A 26,671-nucleotide genomic window follows, 5' to 3' on the forward strand; every position below is an offset into this window, starting at 1 on the left:
GTTCTTCCTCATAAAGCTTCTTCTCTTTATGGATTGCAAGGACTCCATGAACATCTATGGCCTCAAAACAAAATTTCTCATGGTCAATGTCATATTCCTGGAGAGTTTGAATGACTTATTTATTCTCTAACAATCCATAATTTCTCAGCTGTCGCATTACTGGGATGGCCAGCCCTGGCAGCCAAATCCTATCTCCTCACTCCTTTCCACTCTGCCACTAACGTGCGTAAATACCATACAGCTAAAGCCATAGAGTCAGGCAGGAGCCAGGAAACTGATGAAAAATGTTGTCAGGAGTCTCAGCTGTGATTTCAGTGCCTGCATTGATCCAGGAGCACCTAGAGTTATTTTAGAGGAAAGGTAGCATACTTTGTTGAACCTCTTTTCTGCATCGAGAAAGCTGAACCTTTACCTGTCAGGCAATGATCGGTAATGATGATGATGAGGTGAAGTGGGATCAGCTGAAAGAGGATAAGTCAGTGTTTGGTGTCAATGGTGACTCTTATTTGATATACTGCCAGGTTATATGTCAAAGCCCAGAGATTTGCTGGAGGATCTCATTCTTCTGTGTCTATGAGGCAGGGATACCATATCCAGAGCACTGGTAAGCCATCATGACTTCACAAGGCTTAAGGCATCTGAAAGTCAAAGTATCATGGTAGCAATACAATGCACTGTATCTATCTGCAGTAAATGTCAGTTACATATCCAAGCCTTACTACGAGCAGTTTAGAGGATGATTCCTCACTGACTATGGAACATTGTGTATGCAGTAGTGATGGTATAATTTCCATACCTCATTAATGTGTTTCTTCATGAAAAAGATAATGAAAGTGATGACGATTCTGGGTTGATCAAATCATGACGGAAACAAAGATAAGGATAGTACCTTTCTACAACAGGAAGATTCATTTATAGCAATACCTGAGCTTATAAAGCCTTCCTTGGACATCAGGAAAAATAAGAAAGCTGAACCATCTGGCTGCTGTCTAAATAATGGAAAGCATCAGTTTTATTTATTGCTAGAAGAATTTGGTCAATGATGGCAACCTACAACATCAACTTACTTGCCATCCATTGTCCCCATCAATGACTTGTGAAAACATAACTGTTTTCTTAGATTGAGGAACAGAATATGTCACCACCTGTTAATCTGCTCCTGAAAGATGAGTTCCAATGCTTGCTCGTGTAATCCAGCCACAACACTTCATCAGTGCAGCAGAATTCACCTCCTGTCCAATGTTTGCAGCTCTTAAAGATATCAAAAACTGACTCTCCCAGAGATCAGTGGTAACTCCTTTAAAAGGTGGATTACAAGCTAGATGCAAACCTATTGTGGACTCAGGTCACAATTTCCTGAAGGTTGTCCTCCCTGGTCGAGAAGCAGAGATTAACGATTTCACAGTCTTTGTTGAAATGGCCCTGAAAACAATTATTGCCATGCTGTCTCAAAATCATTCATTTTCCCAAATTTAAACAATCTCAGCAAGGCTGCTTGCTTAGGAGTAACCCTAGTGGGGATAAAAGGATAACTGAAAGGGTCTGAGAGCTGTTCAATAGAATGAGAATTGAAGTATTTTCAACACAAATGCTGCTGCCATAACAGTGTATGCTGATGATGCTACATTTACCTTCCCTGCACTGTGTTAGTCACTTGCTGATATCTGTGTGCCAGTATGTTTAGACAGTGGCATCCTAAACTAGTGAACACCAAGCTGCAAGCTCAAAGCTATTTGCTGGTTACCTCATTGACTCCACCACTACCTGCACTCTATGCAAATACTGAAACACACTCACAAATCATACACTGGAAGAAATTAATGCAGCCAGAACACCGAGAGATATCAAACCCTTTGACAACTTGGCTCCACTCAAGGTTTTTGAGATTCTTCAACTGTAGCAATAGTTTTTCTCTTACTCAAGTGCAACTGTTATCCAACACAAGCAGCAACTGTCAGAACATCATTCCTGAATCTACAGTCATTTTAATGTACTAGTGCTATGCACTCAACAAGGCAATCCTTCAAGGCAGCTGCTGTTCTGCAGCAGTAAACATGCCTCAAGATCATGCCATGTTTCATGATGAAGACAACACGTGCCCTTGTGAGAAAGGTTTAAGTCACTGCTTATCATTTTACCAATAGCATGGATCACGCTTTGATGCCTCATCACTACAGATTGCATCATCTCAAGCAACACACACAAAATGCTTGAGTAACTCAGCGGGTCAGACAGCATCAAGGGAGAGGAATAGACAAAGTTTCGGGCTGAGGCTCTTCATCAGGACAACATCTTCAAATGTACTTAGCAATGTTGTTAAAAGGCATATTTTTCTCTGGTGCTTTACTAAGTGGTACAATATGGAGCTTTATAGAGAGAAAGTGAACTACCAATTGCCTACATAGCATTCTAGGTAATGGTCTCAGCATCACAATGTACTTTGGAGTATGGTTGCTTCTGCTTGCTTAAACCATATTGCCCCCAATGAATCCTTTCCCCTATTTCATCAAAATTAATTAACAGGATGTGATTTGATTTTACAGGCACCTCAGCTGCATAATATGGACAGGTAGACACAGACAGATTAGATTAAGGTGAAAGGCAATTCATATTGCCAAGGCTTCAGGACCTGAGTCTTTCAGGGAAAATTTTGAATAGGTTAGCACTTAATTCACTGGAGTGCAGGAGAATGAGTGGAGATCTTATAGAGATATATAAAATTATGAGGGGTATAGATACGGTGAATGAATGCAGGCGGTTTGGGTGAGACTAGAACTAGAGGTCATAGTGTTAGGATGGAAGATGAAATACTTAAGAGGAATCTGAGGGGGAATTTCTTCAATCAGAGAGTGGTGCTAGTGGGGAATAAGTTGCTCGTGGAAGTGGTAGGTGAGAGTTCAGTTGTGACACTTAAGAGAAGTTATGGTAGAATCATGCAAGAGAGAGGGATGAAGAGTTATGGTCCGGGTGCAGGAAGATGGGAGTCAGTCTTCAAACCTATGTTAACTCTCCATTGATAGGTCTCTACGAAAGGGTGGTAACTATTTCTGGCTAGCAAATGTCTTCAGCAGAGCTCTGACAGAATTGGACTCAGCTTCTATTAAGTTGTTGTTGTTCGTCCTTCGGAGTCGAAGATGACCACAACTTCTGTCAGGTGGAGGGTTTGTGACTGTGGGTCCGGAGGTGACTGGTGAGGCCAATCTGGGCCCTGAAAGCTCGCCCACAAGTGGGGCACATGAGGGTAGTTGCTGCAGTGGAAGTGGAGGTAGCTCAAGCCTTGCGCGGCGCGTTTCCTCTGAGCCTCTGTGGTGCGTCCGATTTCTGCTGCATACGCTCCTTTATTGGTCCTGCTCCACCAGGTTGGGCGGTCCAGAGCAAGCGATTCCCAGCTACTGGGATTGATGTTGAGGTCTTTGAGGGACACTTTGAGGCAGTCTTTGAAACGTTTCTTCTGCCCTCCAACCGAGCACTTGTCCTGGCTCAGCTCTCCATACAGCAGCTGTTTTGGTAGTCGACTGTCAGACATCCTGATGACATGGCCAGCCCATCTGGCTTGGGCATTTTGTTGGAGGGTGTAGACGCCATGGTTGCTAGCCCGCTCCAGGACCTCCGTGTCTGGGACTTTGTCCTGCCATCGTACATGAAGAAGTCTGCGGAGGCAGCTCAAGTGGGAGTGGTTGAGTTGTTTAGCGTGTCTGCTGTAGACGGTCCAGGTCTCGCTGGCATAGAGGAGGGTGGTGAGAACCACTGCTCGGTAGACCTTCAGCTTGATGGTAAGGCTGAGTCCTCTCCGCTCCCGTACATTCTCACGGAGTCTCCCAGAGGCAGCACTGGCTTTGGCAATTCTGTCGCTGATCTCTGCATCTATGTTCACCGCTCGTGATAGAGTACTGCCCGGACTGCCAGTAAAGCTGTCGACTGCCAGTAGCTTCTGCCCTTTTGCTGTGATGTGTGGTTCCTGGTAGGGCTTTCCAGGTGCGGGCCGGTACATAACTTTGGTCTTTTTGGTGCTGATTGTAAGTCCAAAATTGCCACATGCTCATGAGAAGCAGTCCATTTCTCGGTGCATCTTCTGCTCTGTGCTGGCGTTGAGGGCGCAATCATCAGTGAATGACTGACTGAATCACTGACGACGGTCTCCTTTAACTTTGTAACAGCCTGTAGACGCTGGAGGTTGAATAGCCCACCGCCAGTCCTGTATCTGACATGTTTACCATCCTGACAATGGTGGAAGGCATCATTCAGCATAGCAGAGAAGACCATGCTAAAGAGTGTAGGGGCAAGAACGCATCCTTGCTTCACACCGTTTGTCACTGGGAAGGCTTCTGACTTGTCACCATCATCCAAAACTCACCATCATGCCATCATGGATCTGCCGAACAATCGTGATGAACCTGCTAGGGCAGCCAAACTTCTCCATTATTTTCCATAAGCCATCTCTGCTGACTGTATCAAATGCCTTGGTCAGTGTACTACCTATGCATGCGTAGGTAGTACTACCTACTTAAGTTACACTGATGTTAGCCAGCCTCTTGCTGAGCTTCAGTAGAAGTATGTTCTACAGCCACTGTTTCAGAGTAATATCAGGTGTTGCTGACATATTGATTTGTAATAATAGACTCCTGGCTTTACTGAAGTTCCTGGAGGTGATATGGGTTTCTCCTCCTCTCTGGTCCACAAGTTCCTTCATATCTCATGTAGGTTGTCAGGTCCAGATATGGACAATATACTAAGTATATCAATATATATTACTACAACCCTTCTCATGCATGTTCCTCCACTGCAGTTCCAACCCTGTCCAAGTCCAAATCCAAATGGAGCAATGCCCCCCTCAATGGAGCCTCAGATTATTGGCAGTGCCCTGTACTTGGCTGAACTCTGCTGCTGAAATCTCAATGGAGTGCAACGGTAGAGCAAAATATCCCTGAGACTCCCCAGGCATTTAAGCTGATGTCCTACGCTCAGATCCACCGATATCCTGGCGCGATACCTGTGAGCCCATGACACGTAATAGGAATGGTCAAACTGAATGTTAGAAAGGAAGAAATGCTATAGGCCTTTTTATCATGTGTCCTTTGTAAAATATTTTAATATTTAGTAAATCTCATCTCTTTTTAAGATGATGACTTATTTTTAATTATTTATATAATTTTCTGCAGTGCGTAGGCTGTCATAGCCCTGGTTGGTAGTGGGGCTAAATTTGCACTACGTACCAAATGCTCTCAACGCGTGCAAGTAACCTCTGGCAACCAAGTCCAGCTCCTGGATTTCATGTGTGGCTTAACTACTACAATAAGTTCAGTTGAATCGTTTCTACTGACAGGAGGTCAAAAGGCAGGTTAAAGTCAAGCGGAAACATTTCTACTGACAAGAGAAGGGGAAAAGGCAGGCTACTGGCACCTTAAACCCCGTCACTCTCAGCTGTGGTTGGCAGCTCATGCAGGAGAAGCAAACTCTGATTTGAAATCTCCGCTGCCGTGCAGCTATACCCATTCATGAGGAAGGCATTGGAAATAAAATCTTAGTTAAAATACTGAGCTGGAGACTCCAAGGCCATGCTATGTTGAGTTCAACGGTGACTGGCGACTCCTGCGATGCCACTGGTGCCAAACTTTACTGGTCTCTGCCACTGCTCAGAGTCCATCAACTGCATGGGGGTGGGGGGGGAGGTAAATCATACTGCATGGGGAGCAGCTTGCTGTCCATATCGTACTGCCCTGGCTTGCATACTGGCTTGGCTCACCCATGGTCGACCTCAACCGACGGAGAGCCATGAGGGAGCGTGCACTTCAGTGTATTGATCTACATTTACAGTATTTCAAATCAAACACCAGCAACTGGGACAGTCTGTAGTATGTGTTCAAATGTCTTAAAATCTGATGACCTGAGAGGCCCAGCAGTGACCTGTCCTGAATTTGGAGGGTTGTTTGTGTGAGGGGGATGGGTGGGAAAAGGGTTTGTTTTGCTGTTGTCTTGTTTTTTTTTGCTTGTGTTCTGCTATACATTGTGGGCATGCTATGTTGTCCTGAGGTCTATGCTAACAAAGGCAGGCTGTCCCCAGCACACCCTAAGTGTGTTGTTTGTTAACACAAATGACACATTTCACTGTATATTTGGATGTACATGTGATAGATAAATCTGAATCAGAATTATTTTTAATGGTCTATAAGTGCTTTTGAGTGTCAAAGATACTCAGAAGAAGTGAAAACCTTTGACAACTTTGGGGTGGGAGCAAAGAAAAGCTTACAGAGATTTAATTTGGATAGTCCCCACCACTCTGTGAAGTCTGTTGAAGTTTTGCCAACAAAGAGGGCTCCAATGGTAAACATAGACATGCTTGGACCATTAAGATCAGCATTCTGAATTCTACTAATTTAATCTCGGGAGAGTGGAGAATATAGAGGGCAAATGCAAGTGGAGAGTTGTTGTCAACAAAACCTGGGCCCAGTAACTCTCTTTCTTTCTTCATGGCTGCCACCCAACCTACTAAGTATTTCCAGCACTTTCTCTTTTTAGTTCATATACTGGTTACATTGCCAATTCAATTTTCTTGAATCTAAGTGGTTGAGGTGCCTGCAATTCCAGTGAATTTCATAAAGGAGAATTGGGCAGGTATTTGAGAGAAAGAGCTGCTGAACTGAGGTGGAGGAGCTGGTGAAAGGGGTTGACCAGAGAGCTCCTGCACAGGGCTGTTGCAGGCTCAATAGGCTGAACAAACTCCTTTCATGCTGCAATGCTTTCATGGTTCTAGTTTCTCCACCCTTGTATAACATGGTCATGTTCCATGAAAAAAACCAAGGAGAAATGAAGCATTTAACCTCCATGATGGTTTCTGAACATACTGTGAAGGTTTTTCCTGGACCATTAGAATGCAGTTAGTGATATGCAAAACCAATCCAACGTAACCCCTCATATTATGTCCGCAAAACTAATCAAACTCATCTTGGGCTTATCATTGAAGCTCAATATTTTACATTCATTCATCTACTGTTACTAATGTTTCAAGATGGTTTTATCTTTTTATAAAGGGACTCAAGAGATGCTTGTATTTCCCCAGATGAAAATGTAGTATTTTAAATGATCGTATGTTCACAATCCGAACGGGTAGCTAAGTATCCAAAAATTTGAATACAAAATCCAGTTATTCAGTCTGCTGAAGGTGGGGAGGAGGCAAACTGAAATAAAATCCAACTGACATTCATTGGTGTACAACAGTCTTTATGATTTTCTGCTCACCCTCTTTTGAAGCATCCGCCACTTGAAGGTGCCCACTAGAACTGTACCCACTAGAAAACAACTGTATAGCTGTGAAATTCTTATTTAAGATGCAGTCTCTATTGACACTGAAGAACATAGCATTCATCACCTCAGTTCCACTGATGTGTAACAGGACATGGTGGGGGGGGGGGTGGGGGGGGGTGCATAATGATCAGTTGATAGATTAACACTTGGACAATACCTGTGACTAACACTGAAATCAGTGAATATAATATGAAAGAGGATAGGTACCATTGATTTGACAGAAGGAGATAATGGTTATTATGCTTATTGTTTTGAAAAATGTTTTTATATGTAGACAAGTCAGTTGAACATAGATTTCATAGAAGTACAAATATCCAGATTTGTATAACTTGTTATATTAATTTTGTAGCTATTAATTATAATAATGCTTTGCATATGATGGAGATTTATAGTAGAATAGCATGCCAATCATTAGCTTTTCTAGCCATCCAGGTCCAATCCTGATCTCCGGTGCTGCTTGAGTGGAATTTTCATATTCCTTCTGTAGACTGTATGGGTTTTCTGTGTATGTTCCAGTCTTCCCATATCCATAAAGACATGTGAAATAGTCGGTTAATTGGCTGCTGTAAATTTCTCCTAATGTGTAGTTGAGTGTAATTGTGATGGAAAGGTGAGGGGGAGTTGGTGGAGGATAAAACTGTATCAATGCAGTGTATGGGAGCACTTGATGTCTACAAGGGATTGAAGAATCCGTGTCCATGCTCTATGAGTCCATGACTCTAATTTGTGCACCAGAGTTTTACGACAAAATTTGTGTTTGATAAATACTTGTTCTGAACATGAGCTCATGATGGAAACTGCAAGTCTTCAGTCAATAGGTGGCTCTACACTCCTGCCTCAGCCTCCTCTACCCTAGCTATGCAGATATTTTCATTTTCCCTCATGCCCAACTCTTGCCTTCCCATTTACACTGAAGTGCTTTAGGCACCATTCCCTTTACTTCTTCTTGTCTCACTTTCATTATACCCCATTCCTCTTGCTGCCTTGTTGGCTGCTTTCATCTAAGCAAGGATTATTTCCAAAGCATCTTTTGTTGATTCCTCCTACTCTCTTCTTTCTTACTTTAATTCTAACCAATCTTCCAATAGCACTTTCTACGTAGATCTTCAAAGACCTCCAGTCCTTCTCCTGGAGGCAAATCCTCTATGTCCCTACACCACTGGCGTCCATCCACTTCTTTGGCACTGATGGTGATAGTGCTTCACAGACCATGTGTCCTGCTCTTCCTTCCTTGGTTCTGAACAACTTCTCCATCCCTGTTCCTAAGCTCTCACCCTTCCCCTCCATGGACTATGCTGGAAAAATCAATACTGTTACTAATCTTGGTCTGCTGCTGGGTTGGCAAAGATTATAGCCTCTTTTCTGAGATTTGGACATGCGTTCATTCAGAACTTCTCTGAGACTCATACAAAATATTCACTTCTTTGCTTCTGCATTGTGAAAGTGTCAACCAAGAAACCATCCATCTGATTTATTAATACAATGCTAGGAATCTCAAAGGCCCAGAAGGGCATATTCTGTACTCTACCTCAATAAAGAAATAATCTCCCTATGTCTGTTTAAAAGTTGTTCAGAAAGGTTAAATTCACTCATGCCTGTTCCAGAACTTTTCTGGTGGCCTGCTTTATGTAATGCTACTCTGTTTCAGGAACAATCGGTATCAATGATTGAATGTCTTACATTAGTGGCACCTTTTCTCAGTTCAAGAGGCTGTGGTACAACTAGCACCCTTATAAATACTAGAGAAGATTAGCAAGAAATAAGTATGTGCTTTAAATTCTGAGGTGTTGCCAGACTCCTCCAAGGAAGGCAGAGAAACTTGCATAAGGTTTTGAGGAACATTATGTGCTGAATGAAGCCTGGCTGGTGAGATTCTTTTGGCAAAAGTTGCCAGGGAAGTTTGTGGAAGTGACCTCTATGAATGCTTAGGAGTCTTGCACTGCAGTTAAAACATGTGAATGGCAAAATGACTTGGCCAAAAATTAAAGGTTCCCTACTTTCCTTGTCAATTGTTTTGATTGCTACCATGCAGCAGTGAGACATCATGTGAGGGTTTGGAGGCAGGACTGGGGCTTGTGTTGGGCTGTTGTCGTTTTGTTGTAGGCTGTGATCTAGTTTGTTGTGTTCCGTGCTGTTCTGTTGAGCATAGTGGACGTGCTATGTTGGCACCAGAATGTGTGGTGATACCTGTGGGCTGCCCCCGATACGTCCCTGGGTCTGTTGGTTGTTAACGCAAATGACTCATTTCAACGTGTTATGTAATAAATAAATCTGAATATGTGGCGTATTTCAGGTCTGGAAGAATTCTGAGGCATGATTTCAGCGACTGCTTTTAACACCGACATCAGGGTCAACCTGATCCAAATAAATCAGGGCCTCCACCTCCAGCTATACACAGACTGTTGGAGTTTTGGCTGCGCGGTAGGATTAGAAACGTATTGTACATCAACTTGTAGTTGGGAATCCTGCAGCTGATAAGTGTGAAACAATACCCCATGAGTTTACATGATCAAGAAAGGAGGGCTGCAGTGTGTAGTTATCCACTTTCTTTAATACAACAGGGTACAGTAAACCCATAGTAATTATCACAAAAGGTGGCTCTTCCAGCACGGAATAAAGTTAAATTGCAAGCTGTACCCATTAATACAAAGCTCAAAATACTCACAGTGCCAATTTAAAATGTAAATTACATTTTAAGAAAGTGTTCATTAAGCATGTGATTACTGAATATTCACTATCTCATAATCTGTAATGTTAATTGAGAAAGCAGGTAAAATATTCCAGCTAGATAGCTACCTGAAATGTGACTGGTATTTTAAAGAGCGATTTGACATATTCACACTGTCATAGCAGAAGCTTGGCTGTTTGCAATTTAAAAAATGGACATCAGGGTGTAAGAGCTTCTGCTTAAAAGTGTCTAACGTACTCTTGAAGGGGGAGTCTAGCAGTTTTTAAGAGTTAATGCAGAAAATTACCCCTTTCTGTCACATCCAGAGTTTTTGAATAGATCAACTGTAAAAAGCATTAGCCAATACTGAACCACTCAGTTAAAGTAGTCATAATTGCTCAGACCACACCAATCTTATTGACATTAGACCCTAGACAATAAGAGATAAGAGAGAAGTAGGCCAGTCCGCTTATCAAGTCTGCTCCGCCATTCAGTCATGGGCTGAACCAATTCTTCCAGTCATCCACACTCCCGCTTTCACCTCAAAACCTTTGATGCCCTGGCTAATCAAGAACCCATCTATCTCTGCCTTAAGTACACACAATGACGGCCTCCACAGCTGCTCATGGCAACAAATTCCACAGATTTACCACCCTCTGACTAAAGTAATTTCTCCGCATCTCAGTTCTAAAAGGACGTCCTTCAAACCTGAAGTGAATGTTCTCTTATCCTAGAATCCCCTACCATGGGAAATAACTCTGCCATATCTAATCTGTTCAGGCTTTTTAACCTTCTGAACGTTTCTATGAGATCCCCCCTCACTCTCCTGAACTCCAGGGAATGCAGCCCAAGAGCTGCCAGACATCCCTCAAAGAGTAACCCTTTCATTCCTAGTGTGAGAATAGAAACTATACATTTGAACTTACCATCCCATGCCAACAGGACATTAAAATTAAATAGGATTCTTACTATTGTTGCTCTTCATTGAGTTCCATTTAAAAGGCTTGTTTACTAAATTCAAGGTGGAGATAAACTTGGGTTTGCTAAAACTGCTACTCACTTTTGACTAATGGTGCAATACCTGGCAGAGATTGAGGTAGACCTTTAAGAAATGTTTTGTATCTTCTTTAATGCAATGAGAAAAAAAAATCTTGTTGTCAATGTGACTTTAGAACAACTGACCATGACATGATAAAATATATCACCAAGCTTCAAAATATTAGTGTACAATGTGAAACTAGGGCCTTAATCTAAACAATGGCATCTATAAAGACATGACAGTTGAGTTTGCTGCAATTGAATGGGACACTACATTTGAAATATGATGTACAGTTTATGGTTAACATTTTAAGAAATTATGCTAAAGTCGGAAAAAAGAATTCCTTTGAGGATTCAGAATCCAAAAGGAAAAATGAATCATCCAAGGCTGACAAGACAAATTAAAGATAATGTTAAATCCAAGAAAGAGACCATTAATGTTGCCAAAATACCAGTAGGCCTGAAGATAGGGAATGTTTTGAAATTCAGCAGTAGATTAAGTAGTTGGAAACAGATTGGCAAGAAACACAAATAGAGATGGTAAGAGCATTTATGGGTATGTAGAAAGGTAAAGACTACCTAAATTAAGTGCAAACCCCTTATTGACAGAGGTTGGTAAAATGAGGATAAGCATAGGCCTGTTTCAGACAGGGGCAATAAAATTTATAATGGGGAACAATAGAATTGATGCCAGACTGTGGTCTCCATCAAGGCCACTGCTCAGACTTAGTTGGACCTTAGGTTTGTGCTAATCATTTTGGGAACAGATCAGGGAGTTGGGGGTTGGGTTAGGGTTTAGGAACAGGAATGGGGAAAGTTGGAGGTTGGGCTGGAGTCCAGGTCTCTACTTTGTGACCCATGTTTGAAGGCCAACAGTGTGGACTGTTGTGTATATAATATTTTAGTAATATTTGAGTAATCTTGTAAATATATTGTTTCACTTAGCATTCTTTGTTGCTGATATAATCCATTATAGTTATATGCAAAAATGCATGAATTGCATATGTCATAGTGCTACCACTTGATATGCACACACCTTGCTTAAAGTTAAAACAAACATACATCACTAGGCTCTTGTATTTTTATTGCAAAAAGTTTTTATGTTTTGGAATTCCCAAACATAAGTGGTGACGAGGTATTTTTAAAATAAAACTGAGATGACTGCCTACATGTTGAAGCACAGCAAGATGTCGAGTTTTTAAAAAAAAATCAGAAATTTTAAGAATTCACAGGTTCATAAACAATGGGTATCGGTTGATAGAGATCACAAAAGCAATTCAGAAATGGCTAGCTACATCAGAAAGATAGATGTGTTCAATAGCTCAATGGGTAACTGGCTCATGTATTCTGAGCTAATTGAACAGTATTTTGAAGCAAATGAAATAGTCAATGAGAAATGAGTATCAAATTTTCTGAGTGCATTGGTTTAAAGAAGCATAACTGGTTTAACCAAACCAGCAAAAATAAGATTTGCTGATATTATGAAGGAAATGCAGGAACATTTAGAAACAAAACCATTGTTGATTGCAGAACGCTTTAGGTTTCATAAGTGGAATCAAAAGGAAATGGAGTCCATTTCAGCATATGTGGTTGAATTCAAGAGATTGTCAGAGCATTGCCAGTTCAATGATGGGCTTAATGATGCACTGAGAGATTGTTTAGTTTGTGGAATTTTACAAGAAATCATTTAAAAATTATTCCTACTTGAAGCACAACTCACTCAAAATAACAGTTGAAAATGCAGCAGCAGACAGAGATGCAACTGAGTTGCAGTCAAGAATGAAAGTGAGTGTGAACAAAACTGCATCATTTAGGCATGAGGCACGACTGCACAAGTGCCTTGATGTCAGCGAGTTAGACCAGCAGGAAGAGTTTAAAAAGAAGACAGTTTTTTCTTCAGTGGTTTGAAAAGTCACGACTGTGCAAGCGCACAGACATCAGCAAGTTAGACCAGCAGGAACAATTTAAAAAGAAGACAATTAAAGAACTCCATGTATCCATTATAGAACTCCATGTTTCCATGCAGGAGTCTCTTAAAAGACCCTATCATTTCCGCCTCCACCACTGCTGTTGGCAGCCCATTCCACGCACTTACCACTTACCACTTCCACTCTGTGTTTAAAAAAAAACTTACCCCTGACATCTCCTCTGTACCTGCTTCCAAGCACCTTAAAACTATGCCCTCTCATGATAGCCATTTCAGTCCTGGGAAAAAGTCTCTGACTATCCACACGATCAATGCCTCTCATTATCTTGTACATCTCTGTCAGAGCACCTCTCAAACTCCGTCGCTCCAAGGAGAAAATGCCGAGTTCATTCAACCTATACTCATATGGCATTCTCCCCAGGCAACATCCTCGTAAATCTCTTCTGCACCCTTTCTATGGTTTCCACATCCTTCCTGTAGTGAGGCGACCAGAATTGAGCACAGTACTCCAAGTGGGGTCTGACCAGGGTCCCATATAGCTGCAACATTACCTCTCAGCTCTTAAACTCAAATCCCATCTATGATTGACAAAGCCAATGCACCAGATGCCTTCTTAACCACAGAGTCAACCTGTATAGCAGTTTTGAGTGTCCTATGGACTCGGACCCCAACATCCCTCTGATCCTCCACATTGCCAAGAGTCTTGCCATTGACTGTGCTTCTTCCTATAGATGCTGCCTGGCCCACTACATTCCACCAGCATTTTGTATGTGTTTCTTCCATCATATTTGACCTACCAAAATGAACCACCTCACATTTATCTGGGTTGATCTGGGATGAACTCCATCTGCCAGCATTGTGGGAATGTGATTGGCTAAGACACTGCAACTTAATTGGAGATCCATTCACTATTTGCATGCCACGTCACATGCAATAAAATCAACTGAAAGTGAATTAAGAAAGGTACTGGATGATGCCATATCAGTCTCCATGCTGTACACCATAAACCTTTGCCCAGCAGAGGGCAAACAGGTGTTGGTGCCAATCTGTGATTCTGGTCAGAAAGCATATTGGACTAAGGAAGGAATTGCGAAAGTGACAAAAGCAGTCGTTTCTAGTATAATAATTTTTGTAGTCAACCTGCCTGCATGGACTTCAAGTGGGAGAGAAAAAGCTGCTTGTAAATGTTGATGCAAAGACCAAAACCAGATGGGGGAATGGAAGGCCAAAAAGAAAGGATTCAATGGGGATACGAAAACGCAGGCTCTGTTAGTGTGGATGAGGAAACCAAGAGGAGAAATCATATTGTAAAGGGAGCAATAGAAGGCTCAATAAGAAAATGCTCCAGTGATCTAAATGGGCCTTCCTAAGATGGAGATGCACAAACTAGAAGAAAAATGAAGGAAAAGAAAGGTGTCCAGAGCTGTCAGAACCACTTACTGCAGTCTTGGAGTCAACTCCTACAGCCACCACTGACAGCCCCAGAACATGAGATTGTTTACACAGCTACAAGGCTCACCTGCCAAGCAGAGTGACCTCGCTTGTCAGGAAAAGAAATGTTCCACAGTGGTCAAGTCTTAGTTCTGAATGGGACAATTAAAAAATTTACTATGATGTGGATGTCTGTATATAGTAGTTGTATTATATAGTATAATGTGTACAAGTTGAGATGCTCTCTATATTGAGTTGGAGTTGATAGCTAAGCTAGGAGGAAGGTTGTGTATTTAATATTTGAGTAATCTTGTTAATATATTGTTTGATAAAGCCGCCTTTGTTGTTTATATAATTCATTATGGTTATGTGTAAAATATGTGAATTGCATACATCATGATGTTACCACATGATATTCACACGCCTTGCCTTAAGTAAAACATACTTGAGTTATCTCCTGGGCTCCTGACTTTTTATTATAGAAAGTTTTTACTCTTTGGAATTGCAAAATGTAGCATGGATGTGTGACAGAGGACCGCATGTCTCCCCAGGTCATTGGGTCTTAAGTTTAGAAGTCTGTGCTGGCAGTCGGCATGTAGACCAGTGGTTGCCTAGTTACGCGTCTTGGTGAGTCCAGAGTTTGAGGCCTGGAGTTCGAGGTCCTGTCATTGGTGAGACTTGGATTCCTATTGAAGTTCAAAGCCCAGAGGTTGATTGGAGATCCTGAAACCAACATCCTGGGTCTGTGGGTTGCAATTCCACTGGGGAAATTGGTGGTCCGATTTACAAGTATCCACAAATCCACTGGAGCCTGGAGGCCCAGAGGCAGCCTAGAGTGAGTGAGTGTGTACATGTACATACATGCACACACACACGTGTTGGCGGAAGGAGAGAGACTTCCTTATGCTGTTGTCATTTTGTTGTTGTTTGGAGATTTTCTGCTCTACATGGTGGTCATGTTCTGTTGGCATATGAAGTGTTAATTGCAGGCATCTTCCATCACATCCTTAGGTTGTGTTGGATGTTAATGCAAACTGCATATCTTTCTGTATCTTTTCATGTACACATGATAAATAAATTAGTCTGAATATGGTAGAGAAATTAAACAATTATTTTGCATCTATGTAAATAATATACAAAATCTTCCAGATGCAATCTCCTTACAATGAGGAACAGGAAGAAATGTCAAAAAATATTCAAAAATAGTACTGCAGAAGTCAATGATCTTAAAAGCTGATAAATTCCAGGAACCCAATACTTTGGCATAAGAGAGTTTTGAAGGAGGTGGCTATAGAGATGGCGGATGCTCTGGTTATCATCTTTAAAAGTTCAATAGATTCTGGAATTGTTCCAGTGGAGTGGAGAGCAGCAAATGTGACCCTACCATTTAAGAAAGGAAAGAGAAAATATGCACTGTTGACCTGTTAGCCTGGTGTCAGCAGTACAGAATAGGCTTGAGTTCATGATGAAGGATGTTATGCATATTACCTGAAGAAATCAGGAGGCCTGAACAGAGACACATGAAAGGAAAATTGTTGTGGTTTGAAGAAGAGGTTAAGCTGGAATTTATAAGAGACAAGGTGGTGATCAGGACAAGTGGACTGGAATGACAAAATGGGGTGAGAGTTGTAAGGGTAAAGCCACCATTAGATGGTGTACTGGTGAGTGGTCTATCTATCTGTGAGTTGTGCCCTGTGTTAGAGTTGATGAACTGAGAACTACTTGGGCAGATCAATTTTAAATATTAGCACAGCCATTTGTGAAGCTTTGCATCAGTGTCCACACCATTCACATTGACTGAATATCACAGCCATTGCACTGGAATAAGAGATGAATGGCAACATATGTATTCAAGTTCCTCCACCCATCCCTGTGAATGGTGCAGGAAACCTGGAAGAAATATAGTGGATGTTGGAGAATTTGCGTTTACATTCACATATTTTTATTATTGGTTGAATAATAGAGAGTGCTTCAGTAATGTGGTACGTATTCTAATTTCCTTTCCTTCTTTATTTCAAGAATTTCTGTTCTAATTGCATGGTGTTTATTTAATCTTATTCTGCTAACTTTTTTTAGAATGTCGCATTCTGCCTTTTTCTCTTTTAGTAAGTTGCTGTAACTGTTTCATCCTTTTCATATTTATTATTTCCAGGCTGAAATGGCCTATTTTATTATCTCGAACTACTTGGTGGTCCCACTGAATGTGACTTTCAGTTTTTCTCCACATACATAAAAGAGATTATATCTGATATGTTACAGTGAGATGTTACAGGTGGTGAATCACTGTGGACATATATAATGTGATGATCAGAAGCCTGCTGTGAGAAGTCAGCACGTGATCAAATGCCAAAAAGAAAACTGTATAAATCAATGCAAACTCCTTTGTCTACAGAAATAAAGCAGAGACAGTTACTGCACGGTCTTGATTTTAATCAGATAGTGGCAGGAATATTTCAAATCTTAATTAAAATGAGTATTTTTATATGAGTGTCTTAGTATGTTGCACCATTACTAAGACAGGCTTAGGAAATATTCATCCTCGACCTTTTCAGTACCTTCCATCCTCCCAGGAGTAAACATGACCAACAATAGCATTTTATTCAATAATGGATCTATCAGCCTTATCAATATTCAGCCATATTTGACTATGTGTTTCATTTTGACATGGTAGTTTTCAATTTCATTATATTTGGGTTTGGTTCATTAGAAAAAACCTTTCATGCTATGTTGGACTATTGGAATTGGTTTGAAATTTAACACTTACATAATAACAAAAGCAATGTTTTTTCATATTTATACAATTATCTTATTTGCTGCTTAACTGAAACATTAAAAAAGCTAATGCAACTAAAAACAGTTGGTTGGCTATGTTATTGTGTGTTAAGAAGTACCTTATTGAAAGGAAAATAATACTAAATAATATCAATTTTGCTCCTACCTAACACCTGCTGCCTGCTCAGAATGACTTGACTTAAGTAATGTCAGGTACATGGAAAGACTCTTCCAGAGGACAGGTTCAGAAGAATGACCACCATCAGGTTGGACAGAATGAAAATGAGCCATTTCTTTTGCTATAAGTCTGTAAGGACAAAAAAAACAAACATTATTAATATACTATGCATTGCTAACATTTCCAGTAGTATTTTATTATAGTGAAAATTTTTGATCAGCTAAATTTGAGAAAACAAAAAGGGTAGCAGTGGTTAAAGAAGGCATCTTTCTACCTTTTCAGGGACAACTAGAGATGGGCAATATACTCGCCTGTAGTGCATTGATCCTGAAGAATAAATGATCAAAAAAGGCACCTAATGTTCTTATACCAACTTTCCTTCATTCTCTTGAAATCAGATTTTTTTGTCAAAATGGTTAAAACAAAATTATAAAGAACTCCGTATCTGAAAAATAATGTATATTGAACGAGAAAAGTCAGTCAGAATAACTACTGACAATATAGCTATACGTATCTGCTGCATTTGAAAATAGAGAAAGATAATTATGAATGAGATTTCCCAATTTTCTTCAGATTCCAGTAATCCTCAAAGGTTTGCATGTGTCAGTGTATTGAGTTTGTTATTGGTATATTATTGTTCAAATATACTGAGATACATTAAAAAGCCTTTTGTTTACATAAGCACATTGAGGTGGTAGAAAGAAAAGCAAAATGTAGAACATAACAACACACACAAAATGTCGGAGGAACTCAACAGGTCAGGAAGCATCTATGCAAATGAATAAATAGTTGAGGTTTCAGTCTGAGATCTTTCTTCAGGTCTGGAAAGAAAGGAGGAAGATGTCAGAATAAAAAGTTGGGGGGGAAGGAGGAGTAGCTAGAAGGTAATGCATGAATCTAGGTGGGGGGGATGTTAATGGGCAGGAGAAGGAGGAATCTGATAGGAAAGCAGAGTGGACCATCAAAGAAAGGAGGGGCACCAGAGGGAGATGGTAGTTAGATGAGGAGAAGAGGTAAGAGGCCAGAGTGGGGAATAGAAGAAGAGAGAAGGGGGAAGAAAAAATTACTGGATGGAGAAATCAATGTTCATGCCATCAGGTTGGAGGGTACCTAAGCAGAATATGAGGTGTTGCTCCTGCACTCTAAAGGTGGCCTTGTTGTGGCAGAAGTGGAGGCCATGGCTTGACACGTCAGAATGGGAATGGGGATAGGATATAAAATTGTTGGCCACCGGGAAATTCTGCTTTTGGCGGATGGAGTGGAGGTATACCACAGAGCGTTCTCCCAATTTACATAGAGGAGGCCGTATTTAGGAGCAGCTGATACATCAACTGATTCACCGGTGAAGTGTTGCATCACTTGGAAGGAATGCAGAGTATAGTGCAACAGATACAATGCATAAAGTGCAAAGTGAAAAGTTAGGTCCTCTGTGTTTAGATATTCCGTTTGTTCCGAACAGTTGATTCGCTAATGAAGAATGACTTCTTGTTGCACTTCTAGTAAAGAACTGGTATCTCATGATCTCAGCCGGAAGTGGTACAAGCAGAGACTGACAGGTGTAAAATCCTGGGGACATATCTGTGGCCTTATATCCATCCATTTAAATAGAGAAAATCCATAGCCTGTGAGAATCTGACAAACATCATCTTTTACCTTTCAATCCCACTGCTGGAAGTCCAGCAGCATGGAATTAGCCATCAAAAAAAAGATTTGAGGGTTTGGGAGAAAAATTATTATAATGACGATTGGGTACATTGGTGGTGATGGTTGAAGAAATAGATGCAGAATTTGTGCTGAGGAATCATTATTATATTACATTAAACTGTGGGGAGAACATGTTTTGCATTTTATTCTGATCATCCATGTCAAAATAAGAATACAATAAGAAGTCTTAGATCCTCAGTGCATATAGTTGTGAGGATGGAGGAAGTACAACGGCTATAAACACTTAAGATAACTGGCCCGTTTTTCAAAGTAAACTTTTCAAGACCCCTTTTATAGCATTTTTTTTTGGAACAAAACACATTAAAAGTGTTCTGTTCTGTCTCATTGCAAGAATACATGGTTTTACTGAATCTCTCAAAAATGTACTGGGGCTCATAACCTCAGTCATTAGGTTTCCTTTAATTTCCAGAGCTTTTAGGGTTGGTGGGGTTTAAAGAAAACACTTTAATGATGTACATTGATTTACTAGAAAAGGATATTAACTGACCATGCATTTAACCGCTTCAAGAAAACCAGGAATAATACTGCACCGTGGGAAGAAAAGGCAATTCATGCTTTAAATTTCATTAATAGTTGGAGTGAAAGAAAGGATAATTAATAAACACAGAAGTTTCTTGGACATTGAATTAGATTAAAAACTACATCCACTAAAACATATTTACAAACCCCGTTTCCAGAAAAGTTGGGATATTTTCCAAAATGCAATAAAACAAAAATCTGTGATATGTTAAGTCATGTGAACCCTTATTTAACTGACAAAAGTACAAAGAACGGGTCTTCATATGCTGCGATTGTAACTCCTGTTTCCCTTTCCCCCACAATCACTATGCAATCCCCTCTCCCTCAGATCTCATCGTCAGCTCCTGGGCCCTCAGAGGCTCCATCTTCCTCTCACCCCAACCCTTCCCTCTCCACTGACACTACCAGCCTCCCTCCCCCCTCTGATCCCATCTCTCATCCGTGCCGGGTCTTTACCATTCCCTCTGACATTCAACTCTCTGAGGCAGAGCGCTCTGTCCTCATTAAGGGCCTCACTTTTGTCCCCCTTCGTCCACACCTCAGCGAGTTCCGCGTACGCCATGATGCTGAACTCTTCTTCCGCTGGCTCCGTCTCCCAGTTTTGACAAGGACTCTCCTACCCCCACCGATGACCCCTTCTCCCGTCTTCAACCCTCCTCCTCTTCATGGACACCCCACTCTGGTCTTCTGCCTGCTCTGGATCTCTTTATTGCTAATTGCCAATGGGACATCAACCGTCTTGACTTCACCACACCTTGTTCCAATTCCAACCTCACTCCTTCCGAACGCTCTGCTCTCTGCTCCCTCCACACCAATCCCAACCTCACTATAAAACCTGCTGATAAGGGGGAGCTGTTGTCTGGCGTACTGACCTCTACCTGGCTGAGTCACAGCGACAACTCTGATACCTCCTTGATCATGACCCCACTCAGGAGCACCAGGCCATCTCCTATACCATCACCAACCTCATCAGCTCTGGGGATCTCCCATCCACTGCCACCAACCTCATGGTTCCCACACCCCGCACTTTCCGTTTCTACCTCCTACCCAAGATCCACAAACCTTCCTGTCCAGGTAGACCTATTGTTTCAGCTTGCTACTCCCCCACCGAACTCATTTCTGCATAACTTGACAGTCTTATCCCCCCTTGTTCAATCTCTTCCCACCTATGTTCGTGACACTTCCCATGCTTTGAATTTTTTCAATGATTTTAAGTTCCCTGGCCCGCACCGTCTTATTTTCACCATGGACGTCCAGTCCCTATATACCTCCATCCCCCACCGAGATGGTCACGAAGCTCTTCAATTTTTTTTGGATTCTAGACCTAACCAATTCCCCTCTACCACCACTCTCCGTCTAGCAGAATTAGTTCTTACTCTCAATAATTTCTCCTTTGGCTCCTCCCACTTCCTCCAAACCAAGGGTGTAGCCATGGGCACCCGTATGGGTCCCAGTTATGCCTGTCTTTTTGTTGGCTTTGTGGATCAGTCCATGTTCCAAGTCTATACTGGTATCCATCCACCTCTTTTCCTTCGCTACATCGACGACTGCATTGGCGCTGCCTCTTGCACGCATGCTGAGCTCGTCGACTTCATTAACTTTGCCTCCAGCTTTCACCCTGCCCTCATATTTACCTGGTCCATTTCTGACACCTCCCTCCCCTTTCTTGATCTTTCTTTCTCCATCTCTGGAGACAGCTTACCTACTGATATCTACTATAAGCCTACAGACTCTCACAGCTACCTGGACTATTCCTCTTCCCACCCTGTCTCGTAAAAAGGCTATCCCCTTCTCACAATTCCTCTGTCTCCGCCGCATCTGCTCTCAGGACAAGGCTTTTCATTCCAGGACAAAGGAGATGTCTTCCTTTTTTTAAACAAAGGGGCTTCCCTCCCTCCACCATCAACTCTGTTCTCAAATGCATCTCTTCCATTTCCCGCACATCTACCCTCACCCCATCCACCCGCCACCCCACTCGGGATAGGGTTCCCCTTGTCCTTATTTACCACCCCACCAGCCTCCAGGTCCAACATATAATTCTCCGTAACTTCCGCCACCTCCAACGGGATCCCACTACCAAACACATTTTTCCCTCCCCCCCTTCTGCTTTTCGCAGGGATCTCTCCGTACATGACTCCCTTGTCCACTCGTCCCCCCATCCCTTCCCACCAATCTCCCTCCTGGCACTTATCCTTGTAAACTGAACAAGTGCTACACCTGCCCTTACACTTCCTCCCTCACCACCAATCAGGGCTCCAGACAGTCCTTCCAGGTGAGGCAACTCTTCACCTGTGAGTCGGCTGGTGTGGTATACTGCGTCCGGTGCTCCCGGTGTGGCCTTTTATATATTGGTGAGACCCGACACAGACTGGGAGACGGTTTCGCTGAACACCTACACTTGGTCCGCCAGAGAAAGCAGGATCTCCCAGTGGCCACACATTTTAATTCCACGTCCCATTCCCATTCTGATATGTCTATCCATGGCCTCCTCTATTGTCAAAATGAATCCAAACTCAGGTTGGAGGAACAACACTTTATATACCAGCTGGGTAGCCTCCAACCTGATGGCATGAACATTGACTTCTCTAACTTCCATTAATGCCCCTCCTCCCCTTCTTACCCCATCCCTGACATATTTAGCTGTTTGCCTGTTCTCCATCTCCCTCTGGTGCTTCCCCCCCACCTCCTTTCTTTCTCCTGAGGCCTCCCGTCCCATTATCCTTTCCCTTCTCCAGCTCTGTATCTCTTTCGCCAATCGTCTTTCCAGCTCTTAGCTTCATCCCACCCTCTCCGGTCTTCTCCTATCATTTCACATTTCCCCCTCCCTCCACAACTTTCAAATCTCTTACTATCTTTCCTTTCAGTTAGTCCTGAAGAAGGGTCTCGGCCCAAAACGTCGACGGTGCTTCTCCCTATAGATGCTGCCTGGCCTGCTGTGTTCCACCAGCATTTTGTGTGTGTTGTTGTAAGAAAAGACTTTCAATAGTTTTACCGACCAACTTAATTGTATTGTGTAAATATACACAAATTTAGAATTTGATGGCTGCAACTCACTCAACAAAAGTTGGGACAGAGTTAAAATAAGATTGATAAGTGCACAGAATATTCAAGAAACACCGATTTGGAAGACTGCACATTAAGCAAGCTAATTGGTAGCAGGTGAGGTATCATGACTGGATATAAAAGTAGTGTCCATCAAAGGCTCAGTCTTTGCAAGCAAGGATGGGTCGTGGCTCACCCCTTTGTGCCAGAATTCAAGGGACAATAGGTGCAGAAGTAGACCATTCGGCCCTTTGAGCCTGCACTGCCATTTTGAGATCATGGCTGATCAACTACTATCAATACCCAGTTCCTGCCTTGTTCCCATATCCCTTGATTCCCTTATCCATAAGATAGCTATCTAGCTACTTCGTGAGAGAATTGTTAGTCAGTTCAAAAGGAACATTTCCCAACGCAAGATTGCAGAGAATTTAGGTCTTTCAACATCTACAGTACATAATATTGTGAAAAGATTCAGAGAATTCAGAGACATCTCAGTGCATAAAAGGTAACGTCGGAAACCACTGTTGAATGCACGTGATCTTCGAGCCCTCAGGTGGCACTGCCTAAGAAACCGTCACGCTACTGTGACAATTATAGCCACCTGGGCTCGGGAGTACTTCAGAAAACCATTGTCACTTAATACAGTCCGTTGCTACATCCAGAAATGCAACTTAAAACTGTATTACGCAAGGAGGAGGCCATACATCAACTCTATGAAGAAACGCCGGCGAGTTCTCTGGGCCCGAGCTCATCTCAAATGGACTGAAAGACTGTGGAACCGTGTGCTGCAGTCAGATGAGTCCATATTTCAGCTAGTTTTCAGAAAAAACGGGCGTCAAGTTCTTCGTGCCAAAGATGAAAACAATCATCCTGATTGTTATCAGTGAAAGGTGCAAAAGCCAGCATCTGTGATGGTATGTGGGGTGCATCAGTGCCCACGGCATGGGTGAGTTGCATGTATGTGAAGGTACCATTGACTCTGAGGCGTATATTAGGATTTTAGAGAGACATAGGCGACGTCTCTTCCCGGGATGTCCATGCTTATTTCAGCAGGACGATGCCAGACCACATTCTGCACAGGCTACAATGGCGTGGCTTTGTAGACACAGAGTGCGTGTGCTTGACTGGCCTGCTGCCAGTCCAGATCTATCTCCTATTGAAAATGTATGGCATATCATGAAGAGGAGAATCAGACAATGGAGACCACGGACTGTTGAGCAGCTAAAGTCTTATATCAAGCAAGAATGGACAAAATTTCAAATTGCATATCTACTACAATTAGTATCCTCAGTTCCAAAATGATTAAAAAGTGTTATTAAAAGGAAAGGTGATGTAACACAATGATAAACATGCCTCTGTCCCAACTTTTGTTGAGTGTGTTGCAGCCATCAAATTCTAAATTTGTGTATATTTACAAAATACAATTAACTTGGTCAGTAAAACTATTAAAAATCTTTTCTTTGTACTTTTGTCAGTTAAATAAAGGTTCACGTGAATTAACATATCACAGATTTTAGTTTTTATTGCATTTTGGAAAATATCCCAACTTTTCTGGAAATGGAGTTTGTACATTTTACATCATCTTGTAGCGATATGCTACACACAGAGCTGAAATAATGACATGTAAGTCATAAGTCATTTCGAGACTGGTTTATTCAAACTTCACAGCGCTGACATTTAATCCCTAGCGCCCGCCCTCTCCGTGCAGAAATGACGTCAGAGGTGCATTACTAAAGTCTCCCCCGGCGCGCTGGCTACTTGCGAGCTGGTTCACCTGCGCAGAAAGTGGGTCACCAGATAACCCCCCCCCCCCCCCAGAACCGGCTATACACCCCCCAATGTCCACAGTCTGGAGCAGCCTCTGTTTGGGAGGTCTGCCTCTGCGCCACGGTGCCTGAACCTCAACTGGCTGTGCCAAGTCCACATGGGCTGGTTTGAGTCGGTCCACTGGGTCTCTCCCCCCAATGTCCAGAACGTACATGGACCTGTTGTTGTTGATCACCTTGAATGGCCCCTCGTACGGCCACTGTAGCAGTGCCCGGTGTCCACCCCATCGTACAAACACAAACTTACAGTTCTGCAGGTCTGTGGGTACATGGGTCGTGGTCCATCCGTGCTGTGAAGTTGGTAAGGGGGTTAGGTTGCTGAGCCTTTCGCGTAGTCTGTCCAGGACTGCTGCGGGTTTGTCCTCTTGCCCCCTTGGGGCTAGTATGAACTCTCCCGGGACGGCCAGAGGCGCGCTGTACACCAACTTGGCTGACGAGGCGTGCAGATCCTCTTTGGGCGCTGTATGAATTCCAAGCAGGACCCAGGGAAGCTCGTCCACCCAGTTAGGTCCTCTCAGGTGGGCCATGAGAGCCGACTCCAAGTGACGGTGGAAGCATTCCACCAGTTTGTTCGACTGTGGGTGGTAGGCAGTTGTGTGGTGTAGCTGCGTTCCCAACAGGCTGGAGGTGAACTGGGGGCCTCTGTCAGAGGTAATGTGGGCCGGTACCCTGAAGAGTGCTACCCAGGTGACAATCAGTGCTCGGGCGCAGGAATCGGCAGATGTGTCGGTGAGCAGGACCGCCTCTGGCCACCTCATGAACCGGTCTACCATAGTTAGGAGGTACCGTGCTCCTTGGGACACTGGTAGGGGGCCGACAATATCCACACATGAGTGTGGTCGAACCTCCGGTGGGTGGGTTCGAACTGCTGCGGCGGGGCTTTAGTGTGCCGCTGCACCTTGGCTGTTTGGCACGGCGCGCACGTTCTGGCCCATTCACTGACCTGCTTGCGAAGTCCGTGCCACGAGAACTTGCTGGAGACCAGCTGGACAGTTGTCCTGATAGATGGGTGTGCCAAACCGTGTATGGAGTCGAAAACCCGGCGCCTCCAGGCTGCCGGGACGATGGGGCAAGGTTGGCCGGTAGCCACGTCGCACAGGAGGGTCCTCTCACCTGGGCCTATGAGGAAGTCCTGCAGCTGCAAACCCAAGGCTGCGGTCCTGTAGCTGGGCATCTCGTTGTCTGCCTGCTGCGCCTCCACCGGTGCTGCATAGTCCACCCCCAGGGACAGGGCCTGGACAGCTGGTCTGGAGAGTGCATCCGCCATGACGTTGTCCTTTCCCGAGACATGCTGGATGTCCGTCATGTACTCAGAGATGTAGGACAGATGTCACTGCTGGCAAGCCGACCAGGGATCGGACACCTTCGTGAACTTGAAGGTCAACGGTTTGTGGTCCGTGAATGCAGCGAGCGACCTGCCTTCTAAGAAGTACCTGAAATGCCGGATTGCCAGATACAGTGCCAACAGCTCCCGGTTGAAAGCACTGTACTTGAGTTCGGGTGGTCGTAGGTGCTTGCTGAAGAACGCCAGGGGTTGCCAGCGCCCCTCGATGAGCTGCTCCAGCACCGACTGCTGTGTTGGATGCATCCACTGTGAGGGCGGTCGGAACGTCCGTTCTGGGGTGCACCAGCATCGCGGCATCTGCCAAGGCTTCCTTGGATTTGACGAAAGCAGCCGCGGCCTCCTCGTCCCAAGTAATGTCCTTGCCTTTACCCAACCAGTGTGTACAAAGGGCGCATGATACGGGCTGCTGAGGGGAGGAAACAGTGGTAGAAGTTCACCAGACCAATGAACCCCTGCAGGCCAACACTGTGTTGGGCCTGGCGAAGTGGTGGATTGCGTCTACCTTGGCAGGCAGAGGTGTTGCCCCGTCTTTGGTAATCCTGTGGCCCAGGAAGTCGATGGTATCAAGACTGAACTGGCATTTGGCCGGGTTGATCGTGAGGCCGAATTCACTCAAGCGGGAGTAGAGCTGGCGGAGGTGGGACAGAAGCTCCTGACCACTACTGCAGGCTATAAGGATGTTGTCCAAATAGATGAACGCAAAGTCCAGGTCGTGTCCCACCTCGTCCATTATCCGCTGGAATGTCTGTGCAGCATTCTTCAGGCCAAACGGCATTCGGAGGAACTCGAACAGGCTGAACGGGGTGATAAGTGCTGTTTTGGGGATGTCTTCAGGGTGCTCCGGGATTTGATGGTATCCCCAGATGAGGTCTACTTTGGAAAATATTCTTGCCCCGTG

At 43.3% G+C, this 26,671-nt stretch overlaps 1 protein-coding gene across 1 annotated transcript in view; it reads right to left on the reverse strand.

Annotated features, from left to right (window-relative positions):
• The window catches only part of LOC132396413 (ethanolamine kinase 1-like), a 441,177-nt gene that overhangs the window by 325,702 nt on the left and 88,804 nt on the right, over positions 1-26,671 (reverse strand). Inside the window, exon 4 of the mRNA XM_059973949.1 lies at positions 17,305-17,445. Within this exon, the coding sequence (XP_059829932.1) occupies positions 17,305-17,445 (141 nt within the window). The remainder of the gene's footprint in view (positions 1-17,304; positions 17,446-26,671) is intronic.

This window comes from Hypanus sabinus, chromosome 7, assembly GCF_030144855.1.
Source record: "Hypanus sabinus isolate sHypSab1 chromosome 7, sHypSab1.hap1, whole genome shotgun sequence".
Taxonomy (NCBI): Eukaryota; Metazoa; Chordata; class Chondrichthyes; order Myliobatiformes; family Dasyatidae; genus Hypanus; species Hypanus sabinus.